The 16,506-nt window shown below is 41.7% G+C and overlaps 1 protein-coding gene across 1 annotated transcript in view; it reads right to left on the bottom strand.

The window, feature by feature from the left end:
- The window catches only part of Pcca (propionyl-CoA carboxylase subunit alpha), a 273,582-nt gene that overhangs the window by 138,376 nt on the left and 118,700 nt on the right, over window positions 1-16,506 (bottom strand). The window contains exons 15-17 of the mRNA XM_041674725.1: window positions 15,629-15,697; window positions 13,658-13,733; window positions 6,049-6,159 (exon numbers count right to left, since the gene is read on the bottom strand). Coding sequence (XP_041530659.1) covers window positions 6,049-6,159; window positions 13,658-13,733; window positions 15,629-15,697 — 256 coding nt within the window. The remainder of the gene's footprint in view (window positions 1-6,048; window positions 6,160-13,657; window positions 13,734-15,628; window positions 15,698-16,506) is intronic.

Below are 16,506 nucleotides of genomic sequence, written 5' to 3'. Positions count from 1 at the left end.
AATGTTTACTGACTCTTTTAGAGAAAGAAACTTGACTGTTTAGATATAAGCACCATTAAAATAAAACCAATGTATTCAAGCGGCTCAGAATTGAGCTGGTATTCATACATGGCTCTTGAGAGTCTGGTTCCCAGGACCCAAGTCCAACAGTTCAAAACTCTTATTTTTTTATTTTAAATTATATGTAGGAGTTTATCTGCATGTGAGCATGTGCACATGAATGCAGATGCCTGTGGAGGCCAGAGGTGTTGGGTGCCCTGAAGCTGGAGGTATAGACAACTATAAGCCACTGATAGGAAGTGGTAAGAACTGAACTTGGGTCCTCTGGCAGGAAAGCAAATGCTTTTAACTTCCAAACATCTCTCCAGCCCCAGGAAAGAGATTTAAATAGGTACGCAGAACAAAACAAGAAATGGGAACGCCAGGCCCAAGGAGATCTCTAGGAAGCACACCAGCTCCTCACAGCTGATCCTTGTCATTGCTCCCATCCATAAGTTCACTTCTAAGGACAGTGAGGGTAAGAGGCCAATGATCCGACCTCTGCAGATGCAGACAGATGCCGATCAGGGACAAGGCCATGTTTCTCTAGCATGAAGGACTCAAAGGAAATAGAGGTTTGCTTCTCCTGCCCCTATGTATGTAGTCAGAACTTGAAGGCAGATCAACCAACTGATCGATCAATAAATAAATCAACAAATTTCTCTCTCCCTCGGTTTCTCTCAACACCGAAATTCATTTGTTCTAGGCAGCAGTGGTCCAGCCCCTGGCAGGCTTCACACACCTGACTGCCTTGTAGCAGGTAACTGGCTAAACCGGCAGAATTGTTCAAGAATCAGTGGGCATCAAAGCAGAAGTCACACACTACAAGGTCTGTAATTAGCAGGCCACTTGAGAGCTGAAGCGTCCACAAGTCTGCTGCTAGTCACGAGACAGCTGCTAGTCACGTGACAGCAGACAATCACATGGTGCAGTGTGTACAACTGGAGTTCTGAGCTAAGGATATCCAGTAGGCGCACACATTTACTTGAAAGAAATAAAATGATTTGAACATTATTTCTAAAACTCATTCAAAATAAACTAAAAATACTAAGAATTTAAATATAAATATTTTTCAAGATCTGTAGCCAAAATAGAAGGATAAGGAAAATCCAAGCAATACATCCCTCTTTGGGACAAATACCAGACTGAATGTACCGTAACACAACATGGGAGCCCACACCTGATTCTAGGATTTCAGAGACACCCCTCATTGACCTCATAACCACAACCCATGGGCCATGACACATCCCTGATTGTCTCCTGTCACTGGAGCAGGGAAGATAAGACCCACATAATCCACAACCAAACATTCTATACGAGGTGGATCACAGAAGAGAGACCCAGACTTCCCAGGACAAACACCCAGAAGAATTCTTCAAGTGTGGCTCAGGGATTACCTGGGGCCTCGGAGCCCTGTGTCGATCGGTCAGCAAGACCAGAGAAATGTTCCTATTTGCTTTGTATTGGCCCTCGTTTTCAAGGTGAAGTATTTCTACATTTTTTCCTGGGATCTACTAATGGCTTCAAACCCCAGGACACAGAATACATGATGATGTCATTGTTCCCTTGTCTACACTGTAGTTAATTGCAAACGAACCAGTGAGTGGGTTCCAACTCCTCAGGAACACACGAAGATCAGTAGATACACTAAGCTCCTTGGAGCATGAGAGGGCTAATGGTTCTCAGAGGTCATGGGTAATCCCAGGAGCAGATTATGAAATCTATCCTCAGCAGCACACAAGGGAGAGAATATGATAACACACGTGCATACTTCATATGTTCAAATTCTTACAAAAAATCAGTAATGTCCCAAAGGAAAATAGGCAATTCTAATACTGTTTTTAAAGGGGCTTGAAGTTAAAGTATAACAAGGTACTAGAGAAATAGACAGAAAATGATCATGATCATGATCATGTCTGGTGAACTGAGATTAGAGTTCTTAAAACAGCTTCTTCATTTTTTCCTTTAGCTTTGAAACAAAGAAAATTTGCTTTTCAACATTCAAATTCAAAAAGTTAATAAGTCTTACATATCCTATTTTTAAATTTTAGATTCAATCATTTCAAAGTTCAAATCTAAGAACCTTTTGTAAAAGTGCCCTTTGTTACAAATAAACACATATAATAGAAAATTTAATGCAGTCATAGAGACAGGCACTTCCCTATGAACAGTGCCGAGGAGCTCAGGCCAGATGGGAAACAGATGGGGAACCCCAATGGGGAAGAGCGACCCGGCCCGAACATATTGAGATGGCCCTGGGTTTGCTTCACTTACCACTTCCTGCTGTCTCTCGGGCACATACATCAAACAGTCAAAGATGATGGCTTAACACAGCTAAAGTTTGCTCAGGAAGAGGGGCTACTGGGGAACAGGAGATGGTGGCCACTCAGAGAAGGAAAATCTGGCATGAAAATAACCTCGGGAAATAAAATGGGAGGGAGTGTTGTGGAATACATATAACTACGTACAGGTGAGGTACATTTGTTTATGGAATACATATAACTATGTACAGGTGAGGTACATTTGTTTATGCTGCATTCTTAATGACGTAAAGATGCATTGCTTTGCCTGCCTAAGGTAACTGATTGGTCTAATAAAAAGCTGAACAGCCAATAGCTAGGCAGTAGAGTGATAGTAGGGGCTGGTAGGAAGAGAGAATAAGGGGAAGAGAGGAGGGTATGGGAGGGGAGGAGAGGAGAGAAGAAGGGAGGGGAGGGGAAGAAGGAAGAGGAAAGGAAAGGAGAGGAGAGGAGAGGAGAGGAGAGGAGAGGAGAGGAGAGGAGAGAAGAGGAGAAAGTAAGGGAGACACCCAGGACCAGTCAGCCAGTCAGGCAGTCCCCAGGCAGCCAGACATGGAGTAGGACAAACAGAATGAAAAAAAATATAAAAAGCTCCAAGGTAAAACACAGATTAATTAGAAACAGGTTAATTTAAGTTATAAGAACTAGTGAGACAAGCGTAAGAAAAGACCGAGCATTCATAACTAATAATAAGTTGACATATCATGATTTATGAACTGGCAGTCCAAGAAAGCCTGCTGTAAAGGAGATGTTGGGAACGTCCAAAAAGCTGTATTCATTGAAAGTCCATAGAGGTCATCTGATGATATGTCATTGAAAAGTCTGTGAAATCCCAGCCCAACTCAATGAATACTCAAGCTGTAATTGAAAACCCTGTCACAAAAAAAGAAAGAGAGAAAAAAAAAGAAAGAAAGAAAGAAAGAAAGAGAAAAGGAACCCCATCATTGGGGCTGGAGATCCAGGCTCCCTCTTCTGGCCTGTCATGTACAAGGCCCTGCACTCCATCCCACACATGAAGAAAAAGGGACTAATGTACATATGAAGTCACAGAGACTGTGACACCATGCACAGGACCCACAAAATTCAAGCTAGACAAAATCAGAGCATGGAGAAGTCAGAACAGAGTCCTACCCCTAACCAAGACGCTGTTTGCAATTGATAGGTGCATGAAGAGGGAGAAAAACAGATCAGTTTTCTCCAATGGAGCATGCTGTGGGATAACCCCTCTGTGTGCTGTGAATAGGTTTTATAACCATTGGTTAAAAAAGAAACTGATTTGGCCTATAGCAAGGCAGGATAAAGCCAGGCAGGAAATCCATGCAGAGATAGAGGGAGAAGAAGTGAGGAATCAGGGCAGACGCCAGCAAGCTGTCAGAGCAAAAAGTTGTATTAGAGAACAGTTTAACACCACAAAGCCATGTGGCAAAATAGAGATGAATAGAAATGAGTTAATTTGAGTTGTAAGAGCTAGTTAGTAATAAGCCTGAGCAACAGGCCAAATGGTTTGTGATTAATATCAATCCGTTGAGCGGTTGTTTTAAAAGCAGCTGCAGGACCAGGTGGGACAGCAGGAGTGATACTGGGCATATCAACCACCCTACAGGACAGGCCTCAAACTCAGGAGTACCTGACTAACACAAAATGGATTTCATGGTTTTTGTGTGCTTTTTTTTGTTGTGGTTTGGTGTTTTTTGTCTTTTTCGATTTGTTTTTATTTGACTTTGGTTATGTTTCTCTGAACATGAAGTCGGGTAGGTAAGGAGGCAGGCTTCTGGAATGACTTCAGGAAAGAGAATGAACATGATCAAAATATATTATATGAGAAACATTTTAAATTAAAAAAAAAGTGATTTTAAGAAAAGAAGCAGCCAGGCATAGGCCTCACATTCAAAGCCAGTCTAGGTCACACCTTAAGACTCTAACAAAAAGGAAGAAACTCTAGAGCCAGTTCCTCTCTTAGTGATCACATAGCTTCTTTGTGCTTCATGAGAAATGAAAGTTGAGATTAAGTTATTGTAAAAGGTTCTCCTGGCAGATCAGCACAGTCAACAGCCAGGGCCCTTTCTGTTGCAAGCAGAAGAGTTGCATAAACAGTTCCGTACTACAGAGGAAATGTGGGAGATTGTACTCAGCTCTAAGGTCAGTTTCTCAGGTGAAGGGGGTCATAGCTCCTAAAGAATTTGCAACATTTTACAAAATTTTAAAAGTAGACTATGTATCCTCATCAAGGTTGCTTGCCCATGTACATTTATGCTCACATATAACTATACATGAATATAAACAAATGCTCACATACATATAAAAATTGCTTTTGAGAGTTGACTTAAATTTCTTCTACCTACTTTTTCCTTCTGCCCACTATTGCTTATCTTGTCACCTACACAAATGAATTATTTGGGAGGACATGGAACCATATGGAAGTTCTAAATCTGCTTCCCAACTTACCACATCTTCTAAACTTTAGTAAAGAGAACAAAATATTAGAACCAAACAGGGTGAGCTGTTTATCTAGATATGTGTACAGGTGACTTGAAACATCCAAAGTATCCCTCTCATCAACACCATGGACAGGTTTCTTTTCACTGATTAAACAGGTGTTTGGATAGTGTCTCCTGTGGGTTGTTGCTAAGGAAACAGTAGGAAGTAATGGCCTACGTTGTTCTGACCTAAGGATAGCAGATGAGATAATACTCAGTTAAATCACAGCCAAGATGTAGTTTATCCTGTATTTTTGAAAATTCAAAAATGTAGGAAAAATAATTTGATGAATTATTATTGCTTTTATACAAATAAAAGAAATTCTTAATTTCTCCTAATGATAGAATGCTAAAGATAAAATTCAGAGAATATTCAAACTGGCTATTTTCAATTTAATTTACAAAAATTTTATTATATAGTCTGAACTAAAAACCATTTTGCAAATGCGTTCAACAGTAAACTACATAAAGGTGAGTTGAATTTACATGTAGTCTGAAATATAACTATACAGTTAGTATACTTTCTATACTAAAACATGTGCTTTTTGTTTTATATTTAACTTGATATTTAACAGGAATCAAAGTCCAGTGCTTCACACATGCTCAGCAACGGCTGCTAATCTATACCAAGTCCCTAAAACACTTGAAACCAAGAATCAGCCTTCAAACCCAGTTTACTAGAGATTTCTGTCTAGGTATTACTACAAAGTCTCAGGTAAACCCACTGGTTTCCACTGATGTTAACCAGGTCTTTGGTGCTCTCTAAATCTCCAATTTGATGGAATATTCTTCTGTGACTTGGAAACACTCACTGACAACTTGTCAGTGTGAAATTTAACACGAGGACATTTTCTTCATCCAAACATTCAATTTTTACACTTAAAACTGTTACCTGAGAGACACTGTCTTCTATCCTCTATATGCAGCATGGCTGGAATGAACCTAGACTCTCACACATGAGCAGAAACTGCACACACAGCTTTTTGTTTGTTTGTTTTTGAAGAGAAGAGCTGAAGGTGGTTACATTAGTGAATCACCCATGCACAATCAAAATCATGAATGTTAATGGTCAAAATTATTCAAAGAGCTAACACACTAAGTAGAACAGAAGTCAAAGAACCTTCGTTCATAACAGAAACACTGTGTGTAGCAATTAAGAATAAAAATAGCCTGGCATAATTCAATGAACTCCTGAGAACTAAATAATTCAGCACATACATATATGTACATACCTTTGAAGCCATCGGGATACACATCAGAGAGAAATTTGGTGCTGATATCCCCTTTCACAAAGCGTGTGTTGACTATCACCTCGCGAAGCAATGGGATGTTGTGTGTAACACCTAAAAACAAAATTTCAGGCAGAATTGGAAAACAATGAGTCAGCTAACAATCCGATTTTCATCAGACTGAGGGAATTGATAAAATCCTTGCCATACAAGCATAAGGAACTCAGTTTCATTCCCATGTAAAAAATGCTGAGGATAGCTGTGTACACCTGTATGCCAGTGTTGGGCAGGCAGAGACAGGGGGAATCCCTAGAGCTTGCTGGCCAGGCGGTCTAGTCAAATCAGTGAGCTCCAGGTTAGTGAGAGACCCTGGGGAGCTAATAAGAAAGATACCAATACTGACCTGCGACACAAAAACACACTCTCTCTGTCTCTCTCTCCCCTAGTCTACCAATAACTCAATTACTTGTCTCCTTAGCTAACAAAAATATTAAACCAACACCAAACCCAAACCCACCCACGCAGACTTCACTGTCCACCCTGCTTGCACCAAGCACAACAACTAATCCCTAAACCAGGGGATGCAAGCTGAAGTGATGTGTGCAACACCTTCCTTTCATTTCCTCCCCTTAGAGGCTTCCTGAGGGGGCAGGAATCTCACTTCGGCAATGCAAATGAAGTAGATGAACCCCTACTCTGCTTATCTGTCTCTCTGTGTGCGCATGCTTACTTCCTTCAATAATCTCACTATTTGGAAGAACCAACAAAATAATTACATAAAACCACATCTATTTCCATAGTATCCATACCATTGTATCTAGACACCTTGGTTACAGCAGGTTACCATGAACATGAGATTCACATACGGAGACAAAATGACTATCCACCCATAGGCTAATCAATATTAACAACTTACTATCTCCTTCCAGGCATTTTTTCTATGCATCTCTTTCATCTAGACGGCATTGCCAAACTATGTAAACATGTTACCATCTCTGTTCCCAATTCTCAAAATACTGTATGTCTAAACCACATAAAATCCAATTCTTAAATCATTCCACTTTCCTCAAACCCTCATACAAAGTTCCAGAATTCGACTGCAAAATAAATCACCTTGGTATTACATGTCTGTGAGAAATGTATCCCTATCCCAACCCTACTTTGCAGGCAACAATTTAGCTCATAGCCGAACATTACTACTCCCAAAGACTCTAAATTAATAGGCAGAGAATACCCAAAATCAACTACATGCCTGAAGCATAGACATGTTAGACATTTATAAGGACTTTTACTAAACAAACACTTTCATTACGGAAGGTAACAGAAGGTCTGTGAAACCTCTGACATTTATCTACAAATAGGCAGCGTTTGTCAGACGCTTAATTAAAAAGACAAGCCAAAGGGGCAAGAATTTTAAAAGCTCCTTGAAAAGGGTGGTGATCTGAAGGAGGATCAACAGCTGGACCTGCATCACAAGTGCACAGAACCAAAGCACGTTTGGAGGACAGCTCTCAGCTGCCACAGAGACACCTGTGCACAAATGACCACAGCAAGTTCATACTACAAAGGCGGAGCAAGACATGGGGACGGAAACTTCAGGTCTGGACATTAAAAGTAATTTACCTGTTTGGAGAATCTTCACAGGGCTGGAAAGGCGGCTTAGTAGTTAAGAACACTTGTTGCTCTTGCAGAGGACACAGGTTCAGTTCCCAGCGCCCATATGGCGGCTCATAATCACCCAAAACTCCAGTTCAGGGGATCTGATGCCCAAACATCATGGACACAAGACACATACATGGTATGCATACATACATACAAGCATAACACGCATACACATAAAACAGGCTTTTCACTGTTGCACAAAGCAAATGGTTGCCAGTGGGCATTTGTGTAGAGAAGACTGCCAGGAGGAGGAGATACAGCCCAATGCAGCAGTCAAGGTACAAGAGGCCACAGAAAAGGGTCACTGTCCTTCAGAGAGATGAGAATGGTGGTGAGAAGCAGGGAGAAAGGCAGGTTTGCACATCGCAAGGGATAGAATACACAGGGATAGGAGTGAGGTGGGAAACACACTGTCCACAACTGCACCATGGAAACCGCCCAGACTGTGGTCCACAGCAAAGGGCTGGCAGTGTCTGTAGAGAAAGGGACTGGGACGTGAGAGGAAGGAAGGGATTTAGTCACAGACTGGGAGGCTAGGCTAATGTCAAGGAAAGGACATGTGTTCTACAGTGTAACAGAGATGGCTTGGCTGAGATGGAGAGGGCAAGAGGAAAACACGGGCTTCACTTTGAGCAAGGGAGACGGACGTCTGTGAGAGAGAGGCTGCTGCTGTCTGAGTGATTCCATTCCAGTCTGAGAGAGCAGAAGGTAAGAGGGTCTCAAGGCCTGGCCAGGGCCATCAGCAGGAAAGGAGCAAAAGAGCAGGAGAAGCAGCAGACACAGGCAAATGAAGTCAACCCCACACCCTGCTACAGGAATTACAATACACAAAGTATGCCAGAAATAATTCCCCAAGGGAGGGACCGAAGTCAGAAAACTGAGGAGCAGCAGTGATTTAGTTCAAAGAGAGCAAAGTAATCCTTCTTACATGAAAATCAACAACTTAATTTGCCCATTCACTAGACACCCTCCCCGACCTGCTGCCGAAATAGAGGTGAGTTAGTGAGGCGTCTAACGTCTACGATTATTGCTCCAGTTAGTGAAATAAAACAAGTATTTGCCCACACATGTAATATTTCACAGTTAGCTTTACTGAATTTCTCTTTAGAGCCTAGTCCTGGTACAGGTTTCTCAGCCTTCCTTCCTGCCAATACCCAAACAGCACAATCTGCCTTCGGTAAATATAACATAACATGGCTTAAAAATGCAGTTTATAATTTGGACAAGATAAAGTTACTTTCCGATGCTGATATCCAAAGTATTGGAATGAATGCAAATGGCAGGGGAATGACGCATTGGCATTTCGTTCCATACTCATAGCTGAAAAGGGGGTGTTGGCGTTAGAAGAGGTAACCCAAAGGATTATGGGCAAAGATTACTTATATTTAGGGTATTAAACAACAGAGCCAAGCACAAAAATGGGCATCTCCTTTCTTTTTGTTATAGCCTATTTTTTAAACATTTTAAAGTCGGCACACAAAGTACTTCACGGTTGATCCCCCTCCCATCTCCTTCCCTCCGTCCTTCCTGTCACATATGCCCTCATGCACCCCCTACCAATCAGAAGCTCATCTTACACTGTCTTTATGACCTTTCTGACTTCACAACATTTATAAACACACATACATACACACACACAAAACTAAGGTGGCCATGATCATATGAACGAGAAGGCAGGGTTGGTATCTTTCTGAGTCTGGGTCATCTTGCTTAATATAATTCTTCTCCAACCCCATACACTTTTCTGAAATTTTCATAATTTCATTTTTCTTTTCAGCAGAGCAAAATTCTATTGTGTCTATAAATCACACTTACAATGCATATCTATTGATGGACATCTACGCTGCTTCCATTCCTTGAAGAATTTTTTAAAAACCTTTCTACATGTATAATAAATACAACATGAAAAAGACTTAGATTTCACTAAATAATGTTTCGAGAATAAAATTAAAACTCAAATACATCTGTCCTTACAGTTCTCTAAATAGCACACTGGTGTGGGAAGTCTTCCGTTTATGTGTTGCTTTGGTTGGTTAATAAAGAAGTTGCTTTCAGCCAATGGTTTAACAGAATATACTGGAAGAGATATACAGAGAGAGAGTAGGTGGAGTCAGTCAGACTCCATGGAGCCACCACAGGACAAAGATGCAAGCCACCAGCCTGAACCTTTCTGGTAGGGCATGAGCCTCATGGTAAAATATAAAATAATAGAAATGGGCTAACCAAAGATATAAGAGCTAGCTAGCAATACGCTGAAGTGATTGGTCAAGCAGTGATTCACATAATACAGTTTCTGTGTGGTTATTTCAGGTTGGGCAGCCAGGAATGGACAAGCAGCCTCCCCCCAGTAGCATACCCCACACTGTCAGACTATGTGAAATCAAATCATCAGCTGCTTTGCTAATCTAAGGCAGACAGTAATGTAACACTTAGTTTTCCATGTGTGGAGGACAGCACAATTAGCTGCTCCAAGGCCTACTGTCCAGGAAGTAATTCTAAAGCCAAAACAGGAACGATCGGGACACTATTCCATACATAAAGACCTCAAAACACCAGATGGAAGGGACGAGCCGTATGAGAGGAACCGCTACACATTCAGTTTGCTCTCTTTCCATGTCCCAGGAAAGACAATGCCATTTGAATGAGTCCCTGTATAAACAGTATGTGGACGGTAGAGAATTCTTTCAGAGTTAGTTTATAGCCTCACTAATATTATTAATCACAAAATCATAAAAATTATGACTGAGAGTTTTAGATTGGGAATTGGGGTGACCTGTGCCAGAGTTCACCAGATCCCATCTGCATGAGAAATCATGACCAGGCCACAGAGGGAGGCCCCTGGAGCCGCCTTCTGACTGCCTGCTGGTTCCAAAACAGCAGGCCAGACACTAGCTGTGCACTCCACCAGGATCAAACAGAGGCCGAGGCCACTGCTTTTTTTCATGGGGACTTGGAAATTAAGTTTAACCTAGGTATACTGTGCTCTAAAATTTCTCGACTTTCACAAAAGCTTACAAGTAATTTAGTGTATCTGTGGGGGAATCCACGTTTGACCAACAAAGCAGTTACTTAACAATACAGTAAACTCTCCTTCTTTTCCTTCCCTTTACAATACATTTTAAAACACACCTACCCTTTAGAATTCACCAGGTAAATAAGTAAACATCAAAGATAATAGTAGGGAGAAGGGAAGGAGCCTTTTATTTTAAAAAACAAAACAAAAAACCTAACTTATTCTGTAGTAATTTTAGAATCTTCGAAAGTTGGCAAAACTAGATAATTATTGTTCACCCTTCACCCTTGCTCAGAGTCTGCGGCCCCTCCGCATATCTCTGTGTTGATTCTTTGGATGCACAGACCACACACACCATTTTCTAACAGAAACACAGAAGGTAAGTTGAAGACAGGACAGCCTCTAAATATCGTCCTGTGGAGTTCCTAAGGAGAAGACAGGTCTCTTCTGCAACCCAGTGTCTATCTAATCTACAGACTTTACTCAGATTTCCCCCATTGTCCGCTTATGACTTCTACTACAAAGGAAAGCCTCTTTTCCTGGTCCGGGATCTAGTGAGAACCCCCTGCACCCAGCAGTCTGGGCTCTGGTCCCTTTTGATCTAGATAAGCTGCTGCCTTCTCTTTGTGTTTGTTGACCTTGACACCTTTGGAGATCAGAGGCCATTTATTCTGTTGATTGTCTTTCAGGGTGGTTTGTCTGGTGTTTCCTCGCGATTATATTCTGTCCACCCGTTTTTCAGTTGGGTGTCTGCATGCCTGTGTGTGCACGCATGTGCATGTGTGTCACAGATGATAACAAGAGGTGCAGGACCCGGGTGAACCACTTGGTAAGGTTGCTAGCATGAAACAGTTTCCGTGGTGTTTATTAAGTATATATGTTGGGATGCCAAGAAACTATAAAAATAGCTGTTTCTCCATTTTCCCCACTAACTTCAGCATCTACTGATTTTCTTATATTTTATATTCTCAATGTAGTACTTTTTCTACGTGTGTTGGTTTACAATCTATGTGGAGGAGCCATGCTGACTTCATTTACCAACCCAAGCATTTCTAGCTCCTGACTCTCACTTCAGCGACAGGTTGTAAGGTGCTGCTGGCATTACCTCCTGTGTGACAAACTCCCAGTTTGACCAGCGGAGGCCTCCTCAAGCAGCTCCTGAGTCTTCCTGACCGACCTACCTGCTTTTGAGGTTTTCCTTCGTTTGTTTGTTTTACAGTTTATACAGGGTGTCACCCTATAGCCAAAATTGGCCTGGAACTGTCACCCAGCAATCCTGCCTCAGCCTGCTGAGTACATGGAGTCCAGGGGAGAGCTGGGAAGACATGTGCATTCCTCCTGTCCTGATCCACTCTCCCAGGACAGCTCTGCCCTCCACGCTCACGAGCCTGGACATGCTTAGTAAACTGAGTGGACAGAAGCCATGCACATGGACACGCACACTTTACACAGGACTGTCCCCAAAGTGTCAACTGTGCCAAAGTTCAGAACCTTCGGTTAGAGAATGTACACACAGACATGTATACACGTATGCACACACCTTTACACCATCATCAGTTTATTAAAGCCCAAGAGTTCTCATGGATACCTTCAGACTCAACCTCATACCACACACAGGGTTCACTCCACCCCCAGGCACTCGTTCCCACATCTGTTACTGCCTTTCTGACAAGAGGAAACTTGGTTCTTATTATCCACAATACACGTATTTATTTCCTCAATTCCAGAATTACATAAATTGGTTTCAGACCTGCTAACCCACCAACTATGAAAAATAAACGTACTAATTAGAGTTTAATATTTATTCAGACATATTTTCTCTTTAGCCTAGGGATATGTATTTGGGTTAGTTCTCCCCACACCCTCGCCCGTCTGCAGGACTATATGGCTCATCTGAAATGTGTCCCATTAGCTGTTAATATTCCGTTCTGAGCCTTACTTATGACACTCATTAGTCCAACTTCACAAACAGTCACGTTCGTAGTCAGGAAGTCTCCGCCCTTATCCCATTTACTTTTGATTCCCATTCCCCACTCATTTCCAACACGCCCACTCCACTGCCTGCTAATCCTGTATCTTTATTCAGATATCTTTATGTCTACCCACAGAGGCCAGAAGAAGACATTAGATCCTTGGAGCTAGATTTACGGGTGGTTGTGAGCCACATGTGTGGATAATGAAACCAAACTCGGATCCGCTGAAGAGCAGAGTCTGAAAATGATCAGCACCCAGGCATACCTAGAGGATGCTCTTAGACCCTCGCTGGCCATCCAAAATTATAGTGGGCAGATGTCATAGCAAAACTCTTTTCATTACTAATGCAAAGTTAGTACTTACATTTAATATATAATTTTCTCCTCAAAGGGGTAGAATAACCACTTTACAGACTCGACTGCAAGAGGGACTTCTGATTCAGGCAGCATTGCTCTCGGAAGGCTTACATGAGGACAGAGACTCAGGGAAGAAAACCACACTTCCTAGCAAACTATCTAACTCTTCTCCAAGCAGAAGCCAAGATCTGTTCTCCCAATCTCTGAATTAATCAAATGTAAGGCCCTATGTCCATTGCTCACATCTGCAAGCTTCCCACTTCCTGACCCAGAGACTCACAGACAGTGACACAGAGAACTTGACGTCCAACTATTAGGGATAATGGATCTTCACAGTCTCTCACATTACGTACAATGTTTATAACTACAAGATACCGTGAGTCATTTAGAGGGCAAGCTGTGTCCTATCTATGTTCACCTAAATACCGTGGACTGCAGAGAGTCGAGCATCTGTGCCAGTGTCCACGCTTACCCATTCACACTTTTCTCACTTCCATGTAAGCACAGTAAGCGACTGATTCTGGAATTCCCTCATACAAAGCCTTCCCGATGTCCTCTAGAACTGGGTGCCCCACACAGTAACAGAAGGCAAATGTTTGCGTTTTACCTCGGATCACATAATTATCCAGGGCATCCTCCATCCTCTTCAGTGCTTCTGCTCTGTCAGACCCGTATGTGATGAGCTACAAGAAAACAACAAGATGGTATGTAGAGCCAGCCGCAGACTGAGTGACGGGGCCAGGTAAAGGTCTAACACATCCACCACTGTGCCTTCTCAATTCTCATAGCCCTCCAATTGTTTAATATAAAATATGTCAATTAAGACTTCTTTGAATAAACAAATGAGAACCAGCCTATCACTGATGTTCCTCTTAAATATCACTGTCATAGTAAAGACATATCTGAAAGCAAAGCAGGCATGTTCTGAAAACAAGCACAGAGGAAAGATCTAGCGGGGAGGGCGGAGCCTGAAGAACTGGCACAGCCCAGCAGCACAGGGCACTAATTTCCCTGGTTTTCGAGGCTTCCAAGTTTGATGCCCCAAACAACCAAAACTTTTGTAGCTTTCAAAAGAGTCGGTATGAAAATGAAATAAAAGGCTAGGCTGTCTTAAAATTACTCTCACCTGTAGATAACACAAAACTAAAGGCACTGGTTAAGAACGAGGAAGGTCCTATTTCTGCATGAATCTACGTCTTTTTATATGTAATCTCTAAAATCTAAAAAACAAGACTTTGAAAATATATATTAAGGCCTTTTCTGATGCATCATTAAATTATAGGCTGTAATTATTCTAATTATTATAAATTTTATAAGCTCTTCAGTATAAAGCCAGTGTGCCCCATGATGGCACAAACCTTTAATCCTAGCACGTGGGAGGCAGACACAGACGGTTCTCTGTGAGTTTGAGACCAGCCTGGTCTACAAAGCATGTTCCAGGTCACCCAGCTACATAGTGAGACACTGTCTCAGGAAAAATAAATTTCACACATACAAGTTATCTAGAAAATTTATAGGGTATTTTCCTGAATGGGAGTATATTCATCTAAAAAAAAAAAAAGACAGCAAATTTAAAAATCAGTTTGTAATATTTTGTGTTATTTTTTTCTTTCAAAGTGTGTTTCTCTAATAAATAAAACATCTAAGATTTCTTTTAAGAATATTAATGGTAAAAACTTATGTGAAAAAGTTACAAAGACAAAAACGACTTGACACCTACATAATCTGGGGATGGATGGGCTGTGGTTCGTGGCAGAGGGCTGGGCACACTAGCACAGTCCCTGTTTGATCCCCTGCACCAAACTAAAATACAAAACAAAACAAAAACTTGATGATAATCGGTCCTTTACTGTTTCAGAGACAAGAGATTTTCTAATAAAAACAGAAGTTTAACTATTGTAGCATTTTACCATTTATGAAGTCTTAAGATTTTAGAGATTCATGATTTTTTTTTTTTTTTTTTTTTTTTTTTTTTTGGTTTTTCGAGACAGGGTTTCTCTGTGGCTTTGGAGCCTGTCCTGGCACTAAATTTACTCTGCTACGTTAAAGTTTAAAAAGGCACACAGGCCAATCCTATTGCACACTTTTCTGTAAAAGCTGTGTCGGGTGGCTGGGACGCACAAGGCTCTGGGTTCCAGCCACAGTGTAAACAACAAAGCCTGTACCACGCAAGTTGTAATTTGGAAAACCTTTGAAGGTCAAAAGCACTCTTAACAAATACAGCCTATGGGCCCAGTTCTCCAAAGAACCTGCCACTTACACCATCCTCTTTTGAAAAGGCAAAACCAGTTTAATTTCTTTCATTCCAGTAGGCTGAGCTGCCGCTGGTTAAGAAGCAAGCTGCGCACGTGCGCAGGAGCAGTGAGGGTACGGGAGCTGCGCATGTGCACAGGGGCAGTGCCGGTAGATGGTGATTGTGCTGAGGAAGCCAGACAAGCCATGAGATAACTGTTTTCACTTTCGCACACTGCTTTCAGGTTTGTTTAATTACAGTACATTGTTAAGAAAAAGGCTCAACTTCTGATTCCTTAATTAAATGTAAGTACTGTTTCAAAGAAAATAAAGAAATGGAACTAACTTTTGATATCATAGGGTCATAATAGATGCTGATATCACTTCCTGGTTGGATGCCACTGTCAACTCGGACCTGAGGAAGAAAAGAAAAAGTACGTAATTTCATATTGGGCAGATTTGTTTTATTTAACCGCAAGCTATTTTTCCATGGTGAAAAGGGATAATAAAGTTACAATCTCAATCTCAACATCCCTGCCTCTGGAAAACTGAAAACAACCCAGACACACAATGAGGGTCTGATCTTGAACTATGATCTCTTGATATGCACTATGCATACAATTTTTGTTCTTTCACTAAAAAAAAAAAAAAAAGAAAGAAAAAGAAAAAAAGAAAGAAACTGGGAGGAGGGAGGCTTCATACACCCCTACCCCAGGGCACACCCACTGGCTGCAGCATGTTAAGAAGATGCCCCACTAAAGCCCCCTCCTCGAGGGGCACTGAGGAGGCCCCGGCTATTCCTCTCCCGCTCAGGCCCTCTGAGCTATAAGAACTGGCCGGGCTTTCAAGTCCGCAACACTTTTCCTCCTTTGCCTCACGCCCTCAACTGTGAATGCTATTTTCTGAGACTTTTGGTCCCCAGAGGCCTTCGTGTTTACACAGCTTTCCACAAGGCTCTCTCTGTGAGGATGCGAGCTCCAATTAGAGTTTGGATTCTGGACTTTTCATCTTGGGGAGGACCGGCACAGGTTCAAAATATCCTTTTGAAGCCCCTGGTTGCTGCTAACCAGCCAACAAGTTAGTTAGTGCATCACTGATTCTTGTTTTCCTCTCTCAGCTTGATTCCAGCAGCACAGCAGAGGTTAGCCATGTAAAACTTGGAATGAGCATCTGCCAAGGACAGGGCATTTAGTAGATTTATTGTGACCAAGTTTTGGATCTGAA

Source organism: Microtus oregoni, unplaced genomic scaffold (genome assembly GCF_018167655.1).
Source record: "Microtus oregoni isolate MIOR12 unplaced genomic scaffold, Mior012 000001F_ref0000356, whole genome shotgun sequence".
Lineage (NCBI taxonomy): Eukaryota > Metazoa > Chordata > Mammalia > Rodentia > Cricetidae > Microtus > Microtus oregoni.
This window is presented reverse-complemented; position numbering and strand designations above follow the sequence as displayed.